The 21876-nt window shown below is 40.5% G+C and overlaps 1 protein-coding gene across 1 annotated transcript in view; it reads right to left on the minus strand.

Moving 5' to 3' along the window:
• Positions 1–19376, minus strand: part of TPO (thyroid peroxidase) — an 80963-nt gene extending 61587 nt beyond the window's left edge. The window contains exons 1-5 of the mRNA XM_039910147.1: positions 19306–19376; positions 19132–19184; positions 15981–16065; positions 6655–6824; positions 3111–3243 (exon numbers count right to left, since the gene is read on the minus strand). Coding sequence (XP_039766081.1) covers positions 3111–3243; positions 6655–6824; positions 15981–16065; positions 19132–19184; positions 19306–19376 — 512 coding nt within the window. The remainder of the gene's footprint in view (positions 1–3110; positions 3244–6654; positions 6825–15980; positions 16066–19131; positions 19185–19305) is intronic.
• Positions 19377–21876: the final 2500 nt, after the last annotated feature.

Consider the following 21876-nt stretch of genomic DNA (forward strand, 5'->3'; position numbering starts at 1 on the left):
AGAAGGTCGTGGGTTCTAATCGCAGCTCTGTCACCTGCCTGCTGTGTGGCCCTGGAGAAGCCACTTCACTTCTCTGTGCCCTGCCTCAGTTCCCTCATCTATAGAATGGAGATTAAGACTGTGAGCCCCATGTAGGACAGGGACTGTGTCCAACCTGATTTGCTTCTAATCCTTATTTTCCAGATGAGGTAACTGAGGCACAGAAAATTGAAGTGACTTGCCCAAAGCCACACAGCAGACAAGCGGCAGAGGTGGGATTAGAACTCAGGTCCTTCTGACTCCCAGGCCCACAAAGAGATTTGTAATTTATTTATTCATATTAATATCTGCCTCCCACATCTAGGCAGGGAATATGCCTACCAGTTCTGCTGTACTGCAATCTTCCAAATGCTTAGTACACTACTCTGCACACAATCAGTCCTCAATAAATACCACTGATTGATGGACTGGTTGATAAAGACCAGGGATGGTGGCTTTTTCATGTATTATATTCTCCCAAGTATCTAGTACGGTGACTTACCCAGAGTTGGAGCTCAAAAAATGCTGTTGGATGAATGCATTCTCTTTGATGGAAGAAATGCTCAATATAATTCCAGGAACTTCATGCGATGAAAGCGCATGGCAATTTGTGTGGTGAAAAAGCTTTCATATATATTTTAGCATCATTATTTGGCCAGTTTGTGGTTGAAGGATTGTTTTTGAGGGATCAACCCACTAGATCTTCTCGTTATCCATTAGATTCCCTGGGAATTAGGGGGAGGGGGTTTTGAATTGATTCTGAGGGTGGGTTTAGAGGAGCTCAAATGCCGTTTTCATTTATCTATTTATCTCTTCTGATAGGCACACTAAGTCCAAAAGATTTCTGATCAGCGAACCAAGATTCCACATATATACCTTGCGTTGAATCAGAACTGTGTCGCTTAATCTTTCCACAAGGATCTGTGGACCTTGTTTCTAATATCGTTTAAAGGGAAGCCTCGAAGCCTTACTTCAATTTCCAAGGTTCATTTCACACTGTCCGTTTTCCCCAGCTTCTTACATCTGTGTTGATACAGCAACCTAACCATGCAGGATACTACGTTAGATGGTATAGGTTTGAAAATGTATGGTTTATGAATTCATAGTGCCATAGATCTACATAATTAAACACCCAGTGATCTAAAGAACCGGTAGATTATAAGATCGTGTCTACCAACACTACAGCTTGTTCATTCAGTCGTATTTACTGAGCGCTTGCTGTGTGCAGAGCACTCTACTAAGCGCTTGGGAGAGTACAATACACAATAAGCCAGCACGTTCTCTGCCCACAACAAACAGTGCGGTGGCCTCTCAGGCATTAGGTTATCAGTGCCCTGCACACATTAAGTGATCAAAAATACCACTGAAGGATTGGTTGTAAAAGATTGAATTCAAGAGCCAGGAAATACTCTTTATTGTTTTTCAGCTCTAATGTCAGCATTATTCAATTCTTGCAAATCCTATTGGTTACAAGCGATTCGAAATATTCCCCAAAAGAAATTTTAATCCTATCATTCATCTTTTTATATAGAATCTGGGAAGGATTTCAGAGTGACATTTTGGTAAAGGAGAGTGGATCTTCAGTGGATTACCTGCAGGTTATTATGTCTGCAGAGATGCTAAACAGGGAATAGTTTGGTTATTAATACATCATTAATCAGAATGCCTCAATTTACAAAGCTATATGGGACTGTAATGCTCGTAATTAACTGCAATGATTCAGCGCTCGAACGTTGGCGTACGGCTTAATAAAGTGTTCAAATTAGTTACAGTTCGTTTGTCTTTATTGAAATCGCATAAAGTACTGCTCACGGAACAGCACTATGTCAGTCAATTAAAAATAAAGGAATGTTCATTTAACTACCTAATCAGTGATTCTCCTTCTAATTTATTTTGTATTTTAGTAGTTCACCAGGATGGCACAACAGAATGAATACGCTAATTGATGCTTTTATGAAAATCTATAGTTCAGAAAGATCTGGCTATGCTTTGGGGATTGATGATCCTTAGCAAAATTTCTATTCTTTTTTAAAATTTCAGTGAACAGATATTTCATTTCAAAGAACGACACAATTATTATTGTTATTTTTATTATGTGGCGTCGAGTCATTTCCGATTCATAGTGACTCCATGGATTTGCTTTGACCAGAACGTCCCGTCCTCCGCCATAATCCGCAACCTTTCTGACGTTTCTTCTGTCATCGTTGTTATGGTCTCTATCCATCTAGCTGCTGGTCTGTCTCTTTGACTTTTTCCCTGGACTTTTCCTAGCCTTAGTGTTCTATACACAGAATACTATACCAGGCACTCGAGAAAGTGCAATATAATAGAACTGATAGACACAGTGCCTGTCCACAAGGAGCTAACAGTCTACAGGAAGAGACAGACATTAAAATCATTTAGAAGTAGTATATAATAATAATGTTGGCATTTGTTAAGCACTTACTATGTGCAGAGCACTGTTCTAAGCACTGGGGGAGATCAGGTTGTCCCACGTGAGGCTCACAGTTAATCCCCCTTTTAATAATAATAATGTTGGTATTTGTTAAGCGCTTACTATGTGCCGAGCACTGTTCTAAGCGCTGGGGTAGACACAGGGTAATCAGGTTGTCCCACGTGAGGCTCACAGTCAATCCCCATTTTACAGATGAGGTAACTGAGGCACCGAGAAGTTAAGGGACTTGCCCACAGTCACACAGCTGACAAGTGGCAGAGCCAGGATTCAAACCCATGACCTCTGACTCCAAGCCCGGGCTCTTTCCACTGAGCCATGCTGCTTCCCAAGTAGTATATATAAAGATATGTTCATACGTGCTGCGGAACTGGGGTATCAGTACAATATAGTCCCAAGTACACAGGCAATGCAGGGGGAAAGGTTAGGTAGGGGATGGGAGGGCTTAGAAAATATGAAAATAAATTACTTAAGAATCAATCATTTGAATTTATCAAACACTTACTGTGTGTGGAACACAGTACTAAACGCCAGGAAGAGTCAAATATAATGGAGTTGGTAGACGCATCCGTTGCCCACTTGGAGCTTACAGTCTCGAGGGGGAATAACATTATGAGGTAAAGAAATGTGCAGGAAATACCTGTTGTTGCAGGCACCGGTGATTAACCTGTATTTATTTGCTAAGCAGGTATTTGGGCATTTTGGTGGTAACATGAAAGGCAGGCAGCCGGACACATTGGCAATGATGTTCATCACAGCACTTGGTAAACCGTCTGAAAAAGCAAGTTTGTACTTTTAGAGACCGATGTTATCTCTAACCTAGCTAATAGCTGTATTTTAAAATGTCATCTTGACACGATTTTCTAACTTTGTAAGGAATTTCACGTCTGTCCAATCAGTTAGTAGATCTTTGACCTTTTGAGTGGGTATAGATTGCAGATTTTATTCGATGGCTGGAAGACAAGTTAATTGCACATGCTTCCTTTAAAGCTTGGTCTTGCTCCTCTCTCACATGTCGCCAGTATTATTCAGTTAAAATGGGCAGACTTCTTCTCATGCAGTAAACCCATATGATTTTCATTAATTAAATAGCATTTTGGGGGCATAAAGGTGCTAAAATATTTTCTGTCCCCAAAAACATGTCATTTCAGAAAGATTCTGCTTCTCCTCTTTATTATTAGTTGGGCTTTTTTTTTTCCTGTTCCCCTTTCTAATTCTCTAGACACCGTTAGAAAGTACAATTCAGCATTTACATATCTATTATTTAGGACTGACTTACTGATCCTCCCACATTACCAGGAAAATTCTACTTTATTATGTTATTAAGTTAATATGTATTTTCTGCATTGAAATTGAAATCAGCATCTCCTTTAGTTTTCCTCCCATTTACAGTTTCTCAAATGAAATAATCAGGTAGAATTCTTCAAGAATGAAGTAATTTTTCCTATTAACCCCCCCACCCCCCCACCACTCCCCATCCTCCTCAGGACCCCTTCCCCCTCTGGCATTTCCCCACTCTTTTTCTAAATGTGGATGATTTGCCCTTCATTAAAAAAAAATGGACAATAACAGTGGTTTCCATTTTGATTCCATGATCCTAAAGCAAAATGGTGTAATCCCAATGCAAGCAAAGGATGATTACAGTCCCTTCTGTATCAGCCGATCAACTAATCGATGGTATTTAATGAGCGCTTACTGTGTGCAGAGCACAGGGCTGAGCACTTGAGAGAGTACGATTGAGTTGGAAGACCCACTCCTTGCCCTCTAGCATAGATTTTGTTGAACATTAGCTCTTCAAATGCTATTTTTGGTATTTTCCTGGCTTAGTTCTATATTCATTAGATCCATTAGATAGCAAGTTCCTTAAGGGCAGGGTATGAGTACTTGGACTGCATGGTTGCTCAGTAAATGAGGAGCAGCGTGGCTCAGTGGGAGGAGCCCGGGCTTGGGAGTCAGAGGTCATGGGTTCGAATCCCGGATCTGCCACTTGTCAGCTGTGTGACTTTGAGCAAGTCACTTACCTTCTCTGTGTCTCAGTTCCCTCATCTGTAAAATGGGGATGAAGCCTGTGAGCCTCACGTGGAACAATCTGATTACCCTGAATCTACCCCAGTGCTTAGAACAGTGCTCTGCACATAGTACGCGCTTACCAAATGCCAAAATTATTATTTTTATTAAATACCACTGTTTCATTAATTTCCCCCCTTTGCCGCTACAGGTAGTGGTCTCTCCATGGGTACAGTCTGTCGTCGGTTGGAATAATCTCCATATAGTCCTCAGCTACTGGTAGAGCACTATATGCATTTTAGGTTCTCAATAATATTTTCGATAATGTCCAAAGTATAATCACTTACTAACCCAACTCTATCTTGAATCTTTCCAAAAGTGTTTCTATTCTTCACTCTGCTGAAAATCTGTTAGTTTCCAGCAATTTTTTGATGCCCCAATCAAAGTGTAAATTCTTCACTGTCCTTCCGTCTTTACTTTCTTCATTGCCTGGCTCCCTCTTTCTTATAAATCTCTTCAACTTGATGTGACCCGAATGATCTTATTCCTCCGAACCTATTTCACCATTCCTTCTTGCCATCTTAAACTATGTGAATAATAGTAGAATGTGACAAAAAATAAAATTGGTCATCGTCTTGTGATACTTTTCCATACATATAATCTCCCTATTTTTAAAATGGTATTTGTCAAGCCCTTACTATGTTCTAAGCAGGTGCTAACCGCTGGATTTAGATAGAAGCCCATCAGGTTGGCTACAGTCTATGTCCCACATGGAGCTCACAGTCTTAATCCCCATTTTACAGGTGAGGCAACTGAGGCACAGAAAAACTAAGTGACTTTCTCCAGGTCACAGCATAGCGCAAATTATAGGCCACGGGCCTAGGAGTCTGAAGAACCTGGATTTTAATCCTGGCTTTGCTTTGTGACCTTGGGCAAGTCACCTCACTTCTCTGTGCCTTGGTTAACTCATCCGAAATAAGAGAATGAAGATTGTGAGCCCCATATGGGGCAGGGACTGTGTCCAACATGAATAGCTTGTACCTATCCCAGCACTTAGAACAGTGCACATAGTAAATGCTTAACAAATACCATCATGGGGATTAAGACTGTGAGCCCCTTCTGGGACAACCTGATTAGTTTGTATCTATCCCAACACTTAGTACAGTGCCCGGCACATAAAAAACTCAGTAAACAGAATCATATCTGAAAGCGACCAATATTCCATTCTGTATCATTCATAAAACAATTATATTCCAAAAAATGAATTAAAGAAGAATAACTCTCAAATGCATGGTTTTATGAAAGGGCACTACAAAAAAGGTTACCATAAAAGGGAATCTTTTTCCAGTTTTGTGCCCGACATTCTGAGTTTGAAATGGGTCAAAAATATCTTTCCTCGGCTGTGGGATTGTGCATGCCACCCTGAGCATTTGCAATATTTTTGGTTAACAGTGACTGCTATTGTTTTTATGGAAGAAGGTCGATCGGGCAATCAATTTTACTTATTGAATGCTTACTGTGTGCAGAGCACTGTATTAAGCACTTGGCAGAGTACAACCCCCTCCCCTCCCCAACTCTCCAATTCGTCCCCTTTGTTCTATTCCCCCACCCCACCCCACAGCACTTGTGTATATGTGTGCATATCTGTAATTCTATTTATTTATATTAATGCCCATTTACTTGTTCTGATGTGTGTATATATCTATAATTCTATTTATTGATATTGATACTATTGATGTCTTTTTGTTGTTTTGATGTCTATCTCCCCCCATCTAGACTGTGAGCCCGTTATGAGATTGTCCCTCTGTTGACGAATTGTACTTTTCAAGTGCTTAGTACAGTGCTCGGCACACAGTAAGAGCTCAGTAAATATGACGGACTGAATGAATGAAGCTGCAATATTGCAAAGTGCAGTGTCCAAATCCTAGAAGAGATCTCAATCTAAACTCACAGAGAGTTCTCTGAAGGGAAATCCCTTTTACCATTTATAAGATGCTTTCCGAACGGAATCTTTTGTTCTTTGAGTCTGAGAGTTGATACCGATCGTACTTCTGCTCGAAGTAGAAGAGGAAAGAAGAATCCCCCCAAATGCCACAACTCTTTCTTACAGAAAATGACCCTTGAGAATTAAACAGAGGTGGGAGGAGGGTCTTGCCAGTTTTTGTGTGAATACTCACCTGTTGGATGCAGCAGTCTTTTGTGACTTTGGCCAACTTTTCCTTTCACCGCTTGCACCGAGGCTTCCATTATTTCTGCTGCTCGGGAAACATCTTGGCTGGCCCGTTCCGGGCTTTTTGAAAAGGCAAAGAGCTGAGCTGGAGATGTTACTTCCCTCCTTTTGAGATTTCTGTATGATGCGAAGAGAGAGTTTAACACTTCAATTTAGGACCTAGTAAAGACACTGTCCAAAAGAACAGAGAGGAATCAATCGATCAATCAGTAAGTGGCATTTATGAGTGCCTTTGGTCTCCTAAGCCCTGGACTAAGCTACTGGGAGAGTATAATAGAGGAAATAAACATGATCTGTGTCTTCAAGGAGCTTAGAATCTAGTGAGGGCAACAGGTCACTAAAATAAATTACAGTATATACTCGGCTGTGGGTATAAGAATATAAACAGAAGTGCTGTGGGAGAGTGGGGTGCTTTGGGGTTATGGACTCAGGTTCACAGGTGGAGCAGAAGAAAATGGAAATAAGCTGTGAAGAAGGGAGATTAGCCAGGGAAGGCTACCCGGAGGAGATGGGAATTTAGCAGGACTTTGAACATGGGGGGAGTAGCATTCTTTCGGATATTAAGGAGGAGGGAGTTCCAGGAAGAAAGGAGGTCAAATAAAATTAATAAATGATGCTATTTGTTAAGCGCTTTCTATGTGCCAATCACTGTACTAAGCGCAAGAGGGGATACAAGTAAATCGGGTTGGACACAGTCCCTGTCCCACATGGGGCTCACAGTTGTAATCCCCCATTTTACCAATGAGGTAACTGAGGCACAGAGCAGCGAAGCGACTTGCCCAAGGTCACACAGCAGATAAGTGGCAGGGGTGGGATTAGAACCCATGACCCTCTGATTCCCAGGCCCGGGCTCTATCTTGCCACACTCCTTCCCTGAGGCAGTGAACAAGGAGTTGATGGCCAGCGAAATGAGAGGAAGGCAGAGTGAGTAAATTGGCATTCGAGGAGAAAATGTTTGGGCTGGGTTGAAGAGGGAGAGGAGCCAGGAGAAGTAAGACGGGAGAGAGGCTGTGGTCTACCTTGAGTCTGACGGTGAGGGATTTCTGTTTGATGCTGTAGTGGATCCGCAGGGATTGGAGAACGATTTTAAAAAATGATATGGGAAACAGAGTGAAGTATGGACTGGAGAGGGGAGAGGCTGGAGTCAAGGAAGTCAGCAAATTAGGACAGAGAAGCAGCGGGGCTCAGTGGAAAGAGACCGGGCTTGGGAGTCAGAGGTCATGAGTTCTAATCCCGACTCTGCCACTTGTCAGCTGTGTGACTGCGGGCAAGTCACTTCACTTCTCTGGGCCTCAGTTACCTCATCTGTAAAATGGGGATTGAGACTGTGAACCCCACGTGGGACAGGGACTGTGTCCAACCCGACCTGCTTGTATCCGCCCCACTGCTTAGTTCAGTGCCGGGCACAGAGTCAAGCACTTAACAAATGCCATAATTATTATTATTATTATAGAGAGGAGTCCAATAGACTGGGATTAGTTCGCATCTATCTCAGTGATTGGCAAAGGTTTGGGCACCTACTAAATGCTTTATCAAAATTATTATAATTATTTCAATTTAACACATTCCTATATTCCTAACACTATCCCGACTCTGCCACTTATCAACTGTGTGACTGTGGGCAAGTCACTTAACTTCTCTGTGCCTCAATTACCTCATCTGTAAAATGGAGATTAAGACTGTGAGCCTCACGTGGGACAACCTGATTACCTTGTATCTACCCCAGTGCCTAGAACAGTGCTCTGCACATAGTAAGTGCTTAACAAATACCAACATTATCATTATTATTATTATTATTATTCCTTTACTGGCTACCTCATATCTTTCATCCTTGTTAACATACACAACTTGAGGCTAACACATCTTCATTTTCTCTTTAACATATACAGTTTCTGATTTCAACCTTTTAAAGGAAAACTCTGATAGCAGTTTGGGCCTTATCGGTCCAGGAAGATCATTTAGTAGAATGCATGAATGTTAATTAAATATCCGAACATACAAACCATTGAACATTTTTTATAAAAGATAAATTTTAGTCAGATATTTTAGTCTACTATCCTAGTTGGTGTTTAAAAAGCCTGATTTAGTTTCATTCATTAGGTTTTCTAAATAATTGTCCCGAAAAACTTGTCATTCTTAACAATTTCCCTACTTAAAAAAACTGTCTCTTTAGAAGATACACAGAAAATGAATGATTAAAAATCAGGTTATTTGTTGCAAGTGAAAGCAAATATTTAAGCATCCTGTTGCTCATGTTTGATAAGAAGGTAATAAATTAAAACCTAATTAAACTATCGTATTCTTTCTCACAAAATTGTGCAAAAGTTAATTAACTGTGTTGTGTGAGGAGGTGAGAGGTCAAAAGGAGCAAAAAATTGGTAATTCAGATTATTCCTCAAGAAAATACTTGGTACATGGAACCATTGCATTTCTTTCAGCAAAAGTAATTAAAACTGTAGAAGAAGAAAAAGGAGGCCTTATCAAAAAGAAGATAGTATACCACCATTAGTATTTCATGTTGGAAATATCTATAAGGAACAAAAATGATCAGTAACAGAATGAAACTAATTTTGAATGCTAAAAAAATTAAGAATGACTGTGTAAACCCAAAGAAACATCTGGCTTTCCTTTACAATTTATCAAAAATCTATCGTTAAGAATGGAACTGATGCATTATGCATAAAGGAAGTATTTCATTTGCCAAAGTAGAAGGTAAAATTCCAGTAAAGTCTGAATGTTCAAGTGAAAGCTAAAGGGAAATATTTTAGGTCAAAAATCACAAACCCATAAACTCATAAGTCATAAAAGCCGTAAAAATAATTACCCCTAAATTATCAAATGTATGCATCTGTGTAAATGGGCACACCGATGAAAAATCACATTCATGTGCAAGGCATCAGAATTTCATTACGGGCAGAAACATGATTACTTCAGTTCTCTCACAGACAAACTAGAGTTCTTCAAAACCTTTAACTTCATTTCCCATTTAAGCACTTCTTGCATTTACTTGAATTTAATAGACTCGTTCTGCATCTTGGAACTTAAATTGACAGTGTCTTTTTCACTCACCTCACCCTCCCTCTTCAGATCCTCCCTTCCTCTTTCACTAGGTCAGTGGCTTTAAAAGATTCCATTCCTTGAATTTCTGGAAGGTTCTCTCTACTCTTTTCACTTGTGGTTTCCCTTGCAATGCATGAAGTCCCAGCTCTCTGGCAGTTTTCATCCTCTTTCTAATCAATTAATTCCTTGAAAGATGCTCCAACATACTTGTATTCATTGCGATTATTAATAGGTTCTCTTTTATATCTATGTATATATCCTTAGAATATATGCTAACATGGTTTAATGGACAGGGCACGTGCTTGGGAGTCAGAGGCCGTGGGTTCTAATCCCGGCTCCACCACTTGTCAGCCGTGCGATTTCGGGCAGGTCACTTACCTCTCTGTGCTTCAGTTACTTCATCTGGAAAATGGGGATTAAAACTATCAGCCCCAGATGGGGCAACCAGATAACCTTGTATCTACCTCAGCGCTTAGAACAGTGGTTGGTATATAGTAAGTGCTTAACAAATACCATCATTATTATTATTATGTGTCAAAGATTTTCAGTTTTTCACCTAATTTTCTCTAAGGCAGGGACCTTTTCCATACCAACAGTGCATATATACAAAGGCATCTCAATCACCTTCCCCCTCGCTATTTTCCTACTACAAGCCAACATCACACTTTGCTCCTCTAATGCTAACCTCCTCTCTGTACGTGGATCTCGTCTATCTCACACCTGACTTGTGTGCCCACATTCTGCCTCTGTTCTGGAACACCCTTCCTCTTCATATCCAGCAGACAATAACTCCAAGGAGGCCTTCACTGACTGAGATCTCTTTTCCTAATCTTCAACTCCCTTCTGCATCACCTTGAAATGATCTCTTTATTCATCCCCTCTCCCAGCCCCACAGCACTTATGAAGATCTGTCATTTATTTATTTCTATTATTGTCTGTCTATCTCTTTAGAAGCAGCGTGGCTCAGTGAAAAGAGCACGGGCTTTGGAGTCAGAGGTCATGAGTTCAAATCCCAGCTCTGCCACTTGTCAGCTGTGTGACCGTGGGCAAGTCACTTAACTTCTCTGTGCCTCAGTTACCTCATCTGTAAAATGGGGATTAAGACTGTGAGCCCCACGTGGGACATCCTGATTCCCCTGTGTCTACCCTAGCGCTTAGAACAGTGCTCGGCACATAGTAAGCGCTTAACAAATACCAACATTATTATTTAGACCTTAAGTCTTTTGTGGGAAGGGAATGTGTCTATTATATTGTCACACTGTACTTCCCCATGTGGTTAATGCAGTGCTCTGCACACAGTAAGTGTTCAATAAATATGATTGACTGACTGACTGATAAAGATGCAATAGACATAAAATTATAGATAGATCTGGGGCATTTCAACCCTGGGGCGATAGGATGAGGATGACAGTCTGGAGAGTCACCGACTCTGAGTGTGGAATATTATACCTATATAATATCAATGTTGGTATTTGTTAAGCACTTACTATGTGCAGAGCACTGTTCTAAGCGCTGGGGTAGATACAGGGTCATCAGGTTGTTCCATGTGAGGCTCACAATCTTAATGCCCATTTTACAGATGAGGTAACTGAGGCACGGAGAAGTTAAGGGACTTGCCCACAGTCACACAGCTGACAAGCGGCAGAGCCGGGATATATGGAATAGCTTGTTTTATTCACAACAACCTCTCCACCTTTTTCCCGAGGAACAGATGCCTAACATTCACTACAAAATCTCAGCCAGATCATTTTCTTCTTTTAACAGCAACTGGACAAGACAGCAAACCCAAAACAAGAACACCGGTTTTGTACGGGTGACAAGAGTAATTAGAGAGATTAAGCCACTTGTTGAGCAGAAAAATAAAAGATTAAAAAAAGCGAATGAAGGCACGAACTAATGATGCCAATGAATACGAGACAAATACGTTGGAGCTTCCTTCAAGGAATGAAACGATTAGAAACAGGATGATAAGTGCCAGATCAATTTTGTCAGCACTAAAATTTGCCGGTTTGGGCACAAGAACTCATTCATTCATTCATTCAATAGTATTTATTGAGCACTTACTATGTGCCGAACACTGTACTAAGTGCTTGGAATGTACAAGTTGGCAACAGATAGAGACAGTCCCTGCCCTTTGATGGGTTTACGGTCTAATCGGGGGAGACGGACAGACAAGAACAATGGCAATAAATAGAGTCAAGGGGAAGAACATCTCATAAAAACAATGACAAATAAAATCAGGGTGACGTACAGCTCATTAAACAAAATAAATAGGGTGATGAAGATCTATACAGTCGAGCGGACGAGTACGGTGCCGAGGGGGTGGGACGGGAGGGGGGAGGAGGAGAGGGAAAGGGGGGAGGAGAAGGTTTAGCTGCGGAGAGGTCAAAGGGTGGGTAGAGGGAGCAGTCTGTCCTTCAGGCTTTGCGTGCTGAGAAACACTGTGCAAAAACAGATACCCGATAGCTTCGTTATAGAAAGAAAACCTGCGGGCATCCTTGCCAGAAGATATTTAAAGCTAAGAAACTTCTAGGTTAATGGTTCAGAAGAAACACAGCTCAGTGGAGAACAAAATGTCAAGAGTCATCGACTCTCTCGAGTACAAGGCATATCTACTGGAGTGCGTGGCAGCTGCGTCTAGCACATCATCCGAGGTCATGGTCTTAACATCAGAGAGTTGGAAATGACCTCAGTAAATCATTTGGCCAGTCTTCCACCCCAAGGGAAGATAGACGCCAAACAGATCAGATACAATCCCTGTCCCGCACAAAAGTAACACTATAATAGGGAAGGAGAGTAGACAATTTAACCCCATTTTATAGACGAGGGAAAAAGAGGACCAGAAAGAATGAATAACTAAATAAATAGAGAAGCAGAGCGGCTCAGTGGAAAGAGCACGGGCTTGGGAGTCAGAGGTCGTGGGTTCTAATCCCAGCTCCGCCGCTGGCCAGCTGTGTGACTGTGGGCAAGTCACTTCACTTCTCCGTGCCTCAGTTACCTCATCTGGAAAATGGGGATTAAAATTGTGAGCCCCACGTGGGACAACCTGATCACCTTGTACCCCCCAGCGCTTAGAACAGTGCTTTGCACATAGTAAGCACTTAACAAATACCACCATTTTTTAATTTTTAATTTGCTAAGATCATTTAATAGGCCAGTCGCAGAGCCGAGCCTAGAGTTTGGTCATTTGCCACCAAATCCTCTGCTCTCTCGCTCAGCTTCTCTCGTAGGTATCAGTGATAACTGAGCAGCAGTGTCACCTACTGGGAAGTGCACGGACCTGGGTTCTAATTCTGCCTCTGCCACTTGTCTGCTCTGTGACCCTGGGCAAGTCGTTTCACTTCTCTGTGTCTCACTTACCTCATCTGTAAAATGGGTAGTGAGATTTTGAGACAAGGACTAGGTCCAACCTGATTAGCTCGAACCTACTCCAGTGCTTAGTACAGTGCCTGGCACATAGTGAGTGTAGAGAAGCAATGTGGCTCGGTGGAAGGAGCACAGGCTTGGGAGTCAGAGGTCGTGGGTTCTACTCTCGGGCTCTGGTGCTTGTCAGCTGTGTTACTTTGGGCAAGTCACGTAACTTCTGTGGGCCTCAGTTACCTCATCTGTAAAATGGGGATTAAGACTGAGCCCCACGTGAGATAACGTGATGGACTCTCATCTATCCCAGCACTTAGAACAGTGCTTGGCACATAGTAAGCACTTAATGAATACCAACATTATTATTATTAACAACTATCATTAAAAAAATTTATCTGACTCATATTACACTGACATATACCATCTTAGATTTGACTTCCTCCTTTGAAGAAGGGAATCCAGAAGTGTGCTCCACATTGTGTTCACTTGATACAATCCCAGTATTAAAGAGAAGTCCAAAAAAAATTGTAGCAAGGGGAGGAAAATGTAAAATTCCCCAGCCAGAATGAGAAATTTGAGAGTAGCCTTTAGGATTTACTAAGGTTTGATTCTCTCCAATTTTGGTCGGGTTCAGTCCCTTTCAAGCATTCAATCCTTATTTTTAACCTGCGTCAGTGTTCTGTACATTCCGTGGTCCATTGATCCTAGAATATTCCCTCCCACTTCTTATCTGACAAACCATCATTCTCCCCACCTTCAAAGCCTTCTAAAATGACTTCTCCTCCAAAAGGCCTTCTCTGATTAAGCCTCATTTCCTCTACTCCCATTCCCTTCTGTGTCACCTTCACACTTGAATTTGTACCCTATATTCACCCCACCCTCAACCCCAGAGTATTTATAAATGTATCTGTAATTCTTTTTTAAAGATCTGTCTCTTCTTTAAACTCTTAGCTCCTTTTGAGCAGGGAATATGTCTGCCAATTCAGTTATATTGTACTTTCCTAAACAATGCTCTTCACTCAATAAATATGATTGATTGGTTGATTAATTGGCTGGTACATGTATATGTGATTTCAAAGGTTGTTTAATAGTAGATTCTCCTTTTTCCAGATTGCATCATGGGCGTCATATTTAAAAGTTATGGGAACATTCCCATTTTTGAAAATTATATGGGTGAAATCCGTTCATCTTTTCTACCAGATCCTAGCTATTAAAAACTATCTCAGTTTGATGTCATTGCAATGGTCATTTCAGGAAGGCCCAGCCTTAAGAACATATCTCTGGGACAATAATGATAAAACCAAAATTAGATGAATATCTGGATAGATTTGTCATGGCAGCTCCAAAAATCTGACAAGCTAATAGGGGTATGCACGGAGAGGAGATGTAGGTTTATGAATTAACAGAGCTTATGATAGGCAGAGAACACCCAAGGATTTAAGGCTGAAAGCCAGGCTTAAATCAGGATGGAAGGTGAGATCCCAGAAATGTAGATAAGCTATAAAGTGGAAAGCCAGGTATAAGATAAATGTTAGGCTTGCAAAATATTGACCACCAGAAGAAGAGGGAGCACTACAGGGGGTTATAGAAGTAAAAACCCACCCCAGGCCCGGGTTAAATCAGTTGAAACCAGAAGATGGGGGGTCCGAGGAGAGGAGCATAAAACAATCCAACCAACCAACCGATCACAGAAAGAGACAGGTGGAAAAGAGGACGGTAGCAGAAGACGTTGGCGACCAATGGGTGTGAGGGAGGATGTACGTAAGCGGGCAGATTGTACTGGTCTATGTGCATCTCTCTTCAGCTGACACAGAGATAGAGATCAACCATTGGGTCAAGACCACTGTGATCATTGTGGTGACCTTCCTTGATCAGTTTGGCAATAAATCTGTAATTTCAACTTCTGAGAATCTCAGATCGGAGCCACCACCAGAGAATGAAGCTGCTTCTTAATGCTTTTGAGCACAATCTTGGTGTGACTTTGTAGCATCAGCCCTCCGGATTCAACATCCCCCAGGATTGAAAAAAGCGGATCATCATCAGAGGCTCTGTAGAAAGAGCATGAGACTGAGAGGCAGTCAGTCATTTAGTCAGTCAATCATATTTATTGAGCACTTACTGTGTGCAGAGCACTGTACTAAGCACTGGAGAGAATACAGTACAACAATAAACACACACATTCCCCACCCACAGTGAGCTTACAGTCCAGAGGGAAAGTCCAGTTTCTAATCCTGGCTCTCCCATTAACCTGTTGTATGATCCTGAGCACGTCACTTCACTTTTCTGGACCTTGATCTGTAAAATAGGGATAAAATGCCTTCTTTTCCTCCCTCTTAGATTGAAAGCCCTATGGAAGTCAGGGACCAGGTCTGATTATCCATACCAGGATTTAGAACAGTTCTTTGGCAGATGGTGAGTTCTTAATAAATACCAAAACAATAGTAATAATAATTGCTATCGTGGGAGATTTCATCGCATGCCTGGACAGTGACCTCAAAACCTGGAGTAAAGTTCTCATCCCTCACAGATTGGGAACATAAAAAGAAATGTTTTTGTTTGATTCAGAGAATCAAACCTTTAAGACAGAATGAAAAGGCATTTATTCCCTAGTCAGTGGTTTATGGGTAGATGGGATGCTGGCTGTCATTTGCGATTTCAATCTTCATCATCATCAACACTTTTAAAGTACCTACTGTTAGTATATCAAGGCACTAAATTTATGTGTCTGAATAAGAATGTGATAAAAGCTCTCCCTTTGGTCAAAGACACATGTATTCAGAAATTATCGTGATGGTAAATTTCATAATTATGCAATCCAGGAGGTAATGAGATCATCAGTAAAATCCAGTTTACCTTTTCATTGTATTGTATATAGCATTTTCTACCATGTGCTTCTTTTCTTCAACAATATTGCTGATTTGTGATTCTTTGGTTTCTTCTGTGGAATAAAATTAAAAGGATTACAGTTCATTTATTTATTCATTGTTAGTTTATTGAGTGCTTACTATGTGCAGAGTACTGTACTAAAACCTTGGGAAAAATACAGTCGAATACATTCAAATTCAGCAATACCGTTAACAACTTTCTCTAAGCACACAGCATCTGAGCTATGTCGAATTCCTGAAACCAAGTGAAAGGTCAATTAACAGTTGGAAAACTACTGTTAACCTATCTGTCCAGATGGATTAATCAGAATATATGAGGCACAAGATAAATTTAAAGACATGTATATATTTAAAGCACATGTATCTTTTGAATACTAAGAGGCGGAATAAAAAACAGCAAGAGGCAAAATGGCCAGGACATCATCAGGATGGTTAAAGACAATCCTTCTACCATAATAAGTGCTTAGTAGAGTGCTTTGCACACAGTAAATGCTCAATAAATATGATTAAATGAATGCATTGGGCACAGTTCCATGCATGGATAAGGCTTGAATGCCAGCTGCAGCCTTTTTGAAAGTGGAAGGCAGATTTTCACACATACATACATAACACACAACCACGCAAAACCTTTTCTTAGTCTTCCCTATCCTTTGAGGTAATAAATGGAAATGCCATTGAAAAGCAGCAGTTTTCATTAGAGATGAATAGGTGAAGAGGCTGCCTCTAAAAATACCCTGAAATTATACAACTCTCATAAATCATTGTAATTTTCAATGAAAATAAAGACTGCTTTATTTATTTTTCACAACAGAAGACAATGTATGAAGGCCTAGGCCAAACCAGATCTTTTGAACATTAACACAAAACAGCAGTTAGGCTTCTGGAGGCAGAGTTTCACACCTGACTTAATATTAAATATTTTTTTTTTGGGGGGGGCGGTCGATTTGTTACCACCCTGAATTTGAGCTTTCCTCTAATCTTGACTATCAGGTTTCTTTAGAGTAGTTTGGATATACTGGATAGATTCTTCTATTCAAATAAAACATGACTTTCTAAATTTCCTCCAATCTGTATAGAAGATGGTTCTCTTTCCAGTTCAATTTCTTCATATTATTTTTCCCTTCAACAGCAATTATTTTGGAAGACATATTCTATAAAGATATTTGCATGTTGACAAAAACATCATAAAAGTATAATATAAGTGGCACTCCACGGACAAGACTAGTCGTACCCCATCATAATTAGCGCTTGAGATTATTTTTTTCTGTAAATTAAATTTTAAAATGACTATCTGTTCCACTCTCTTCTGCAAATAAGATTAGTTTCTGTTACTAGAAAATAACCAACGGCAGATGTTCAAAGAAGAACAATCAAAGCAAAACCAACACAGAACAAGAAAACTAGTCTTCTACATAGCCTCTGTCTCAGCCTGATGAATTTTGTTGTTACCTATTGTTACCTATGAGATCTTTATACCTCTCCCTTGCCAACTTTAGGCACTTCTATTAATACTAGTTGCCCCAGGATACTGCAGGATGACCTGATTTTCCCCCGATCCCTTATATTCTGACCTGGCGGGAATCCAATTCCTGCAGATCTAGTTGCAGATCTATATTCTTTAAGACCTTCATGTTCACCTCGCTTTCAGTCCCACAGCACTTAGGTCCTAGGCTGTGAGCTCTCCTAAATTGTAACCCCCTCTAGACCGTAAACTATGGGCAGGACACATGCCTATCAACTCTATTATACTGTATTCTCCCAAGTTCTTAATACAGTGTTCTGCATACAGTTAGTGCTCAATAAATACAGTTGTTTGATTGACGACTTTATGGTTAGCCCCTATGCCTGGTTGATTTGGTGAAGCAGTTTACAATTATGTGCATCTTTTCTTGGGAGTAGGCTCGGTCATCTAAAAACAATAGTTTTCCTCACCAACTTTCTCTGCTTTTTAAAATTCAGAAAAAGATAACTTTGCAGTTCCGTTTACGGGAGCATTTAGCCAAAATCTGGGTCCTCTTCAATCATGGAACACGAGGCAATATAGAGTGTGGTTCTAGGAGGGGTGAGAGTGTCTGTCTTGAAGACAGAAAGTATGAGTCTCCCAAACTTGACAGTTTCCTCCAGGGTAGGAGTCAGTGTCAATATTGTGGGTCCCCGAGGAGGGAAGCGGTTCAGCCTAGTGGATAAAAGCACAGACCTGGGGACCAGAGGACCTGACTTCTAATTCTTGCTCCACCGCTTGCCTGCTGTGTGATTTTGAGCAAATCATTTAACTTCTCTGTGCCTCAGTTTCCTCAACTGTAAAATGGGAATTTGCTACCTGTTCTCCCTCCGACTTCACTGTGAGCCTCTTGTGGGACAGGGACTTTGTCCCAGCTGATAAACCTGCATCTACCTCAGTTCTTAGAACAGTGCTTGATACATAGTAAGAGCTTACACACCATTTATGCCTCTTCTATGCCTCAGTGAAAGACTAGGTAATTTTTTCTCCTAAGCAGGCATTTTAAAATTCTTTTTTTTTAATAACGGCTTCATCTTTTAAGCAGAATAGTAATGGGCTTTTCAATGATTTCTTTTCCTTTTAATCCCATCAAAATCCTTACATTTAACATCCATTACAATTAATAAGAGTTTTGAAATCCTAAGCCCCATGGTATCAGAAAGTAATCTCTGAATCATGTGTGTGACATCCATCCATAGCCGGTGAGCTAATATCATTCATTACTCTAGTGGATCTTATCAAATGTTTCTTTCAAAACCCAAATACTAATTATAAGGTATTGAACGTGTCCATCATGCTTTACCAACAATTGAATATAAAGGCTACAAACAGAAAATGAATTTTCATTACTTACCCCAAAAGAAATAATTGCCTTCCAGTAAGAAATGGTAGGAAACTGCTGGAAAAGTTATTATCATTGAAATTCCCAAGACAACAAACATTCTCATTCTATGGCAGAACATTAAAAAATAAATGTGCATTAGAAAAGATCATCATGCTTTTTAGAATGATATCGTGAAAAACAAAGCAGGCGGATGGCAAATTTTCCTTAATGACTTGTCCATGATAAACTCCAAAAATATTTTCACTGTCATCAAATTGTAAGCTATTGCACTACCGTTTACTTTCGGTTCCTTTCCCTTAATACAGATATCAAAGAAGGCAAATGCACTTTAATATAATCATGTTTAAGTATATTTTTGGTTAAGATCCAAGTTTAATAAATCAAAACGATTACCAGATGGGGAACAAGATTTAGGATTTCAAATGCTGCCTTCACTCCACTACTCACTTTACATTCGAAATCTGGTTCTTAGCAATGTTCGAGTTGCAATTTCTCCTAAAGCCTTTGTCCACATCCATCCGATTCAGATAAGATTAAATGTTCAGTGATGGTTCAGATCTGGAGAGCATGAGTTGAAGAGCCATTGAACCTCTGTGCTCTCCCTGACAATAAATCCTGTAGAAACTGAACTTCAAAAAGTGGGTCTCCAAAATATAGAGCCACTCAAAACTATCGGGCTTCAGAGATATTTTGTGGATATAAAGCATAAATTTCTTCTAGAAGTGGGAAGCCAAAGTTTTACCATCTGACCTTTTTTACCTTCAAGATTAGCCTCCACAATTCAAACGTTATCGATGGTTGTAACTCCTCGGAAATGTGATCCTGAAGTAGTTTCCAGAGACCTTTGTTTATTACAGTATACGCGAGTTCTATGCTCTAATGCTCACTCAAACTCTCAGCAAATGGAGTGGTTTCAGTTCTGTGTTTGTTTGAGCCTCTAGACGTTGTATCAGTGTTTTATACCCGCTTGCCCTCTTGTCATGATTCAAAAAAGCCTTGGTTTCATGATTTTTTTTCCTTCCATATCTACCAGTAGAGAAGAATGAATCGGCTCAGCTATTGTCTTCCTCTCCAAGGCTTTGCTCTGCATGGAAGGTGACCCAAGTTCCTGAGGATAGGCATAAAAGATGCACCAAATCCTATCGCTTATCCATCTCAGGATGCGTGAAAAGAAAAAACAAAACAAAAACAACAATTAAGAAATAACTAAGATATCTGGGGGTTGAAGTTATTTAACTTGATTGAGACTGTGAGCCCCACATGGGATGGGGTCAGTGTCCAACCCAATTTATTTGTATTCACCCCAGCACTTAGTACACTGCCTGGCATAGTACTTAGTAAGTGCTTAGCAAATGCCATAATTATTATTTTATCCTGTAGATTATAAGGTCTCCATAGTATTTAGCCTCCTTGAGGTCAAGGATCACATCTAATAATAATTACGGTATTTGTTAAGCGTTTACTATGTGCCAAGCACCGTTCTAAGCACTGGACTAGATATAAGGTAATCAGGTTGTCCCATGTGGGACTCACAGTCTTAATCCCCATTTTACAGATGAGGTAACTGAGGCTCAGAGAAGTTAAGTGGCTCGCCCAAGTTCACACAGCAGACAAGTGGCGGAGCCGAGATTAGAACCCATGACCTTCTGACTCCTGAGCCTGTGCTCTTTCCAAGCCACACTGCTTCTCCGAATTGGGAGAGCAGACAAGTAGCAGAGGTGGGATTAGAACCCATGCCCTTCTGACTCCCAGGCCCATGCTCTATTCACTACGCCCTGCTGCTTTCTCCATCTACCAACTCTGTCGCTCTGCACTTTCCTAAGTACTTAATAATCAATCACTCAAACTTATTTATTGAGCACTTACCATGTGCAGAGCATTGTAGTAAGCACTAGGGAGAGTACGATAAAACAGAATTAGCAGACATATTCCCTACCAATAATGAGCTTATAGTCTAGAGCGGGAGATGGATGTTAATATGAATAAATAATTCATAATATATAATTTAAAGATATGTATGTAATAGTACATTGCACGGCACACAGACTGCTCTCAATAAATACCACTGATTAATGTTGTGCAGTGTGGATGTCCTAGCAGGTGCATGTGAAATGTGTGTGTGTGTGTCAATTACCTGCAATATCTAGATTTAATTCGTGAAAAACTACAGTCTCAGTAACCAGGCAGAGTAGTTAGAGAAGCAGCATGACCTAGTGGCAAGAGCACAGGCTTGGGAGTCAGAGGACATAGGTTCTAATCCCGGCTCCGCCACTTCTCAGCTGTGTGACTTTGGACAAGTCACAACTTCTCTGTGCCTCACTTACTTCTTCTGTAAAATGGGGAGGAAGACTCTGAGCCCCATGTGGGACAACATGATGATCTTGCATCTACCCCAGTGCTTAGAACAGTGCTTAGCACAGAGTAAGAGCTTAAAAAATACCATCATTATTATTATTAATAGTAGTTTTCCATGTATTAAATAAAAATGAAGTTTTTAACCCCAATCCTTTCTTAATTGCTCTTTTCCCAAATTCTTAATTTGAAGCACTACAAGTTAAGAAAACGCGTACACTGCCAAATTTACCAGAATCATTTCATCACTACTGAAATATATAATCGCCAAATTGTACATTCCAAGTGCTTAATACAGTGCTCTGCACACAGGAAGCACTCAATAAATACGATTGAATGAAAAAATGAATAAGCTTCTCTGGGGTAGTGACTAAGATGACTAAGCCCTCATCTCCTCTTTTCTCACTCCCTTCTGCATTGGCCAGATTTGCTATCTATCGCAGCACTTAGAACACTGCTCAACACATAGTAAGTGCTTAACAAATGCTTTAGAAGTTTGACTCGATGGCAGAAAAGTCAGAGGAACCATCAATTAATAAATCAGTGGCATTTATTGAATGCTCACCACATTTGGAAGAGTACCATACAATAAAGTTGGTAGACAAGTTCCCTACCCATAAGGAGTTTACAATCTAGAAGGAGAGACAGACATTCAAATAAATTATA

Source organism: Ornithorhynchus anatinus, chromosome X1, assembly GCF_004115215.2.
Source record: "Ornithorhynchus anatinus isolate Pmale09 chromosome X1, mOrnAna1.pri.v4, whole genome shotgun sequence".
In the NCBI taxonomy this organism is placed as follows: Eukaryota; Metazoa; Chordata; class Mammalia; order Monotremata; family Ornithorhynchidae; genus Ornithorhynchus; species Ornithorhynchus anatinus.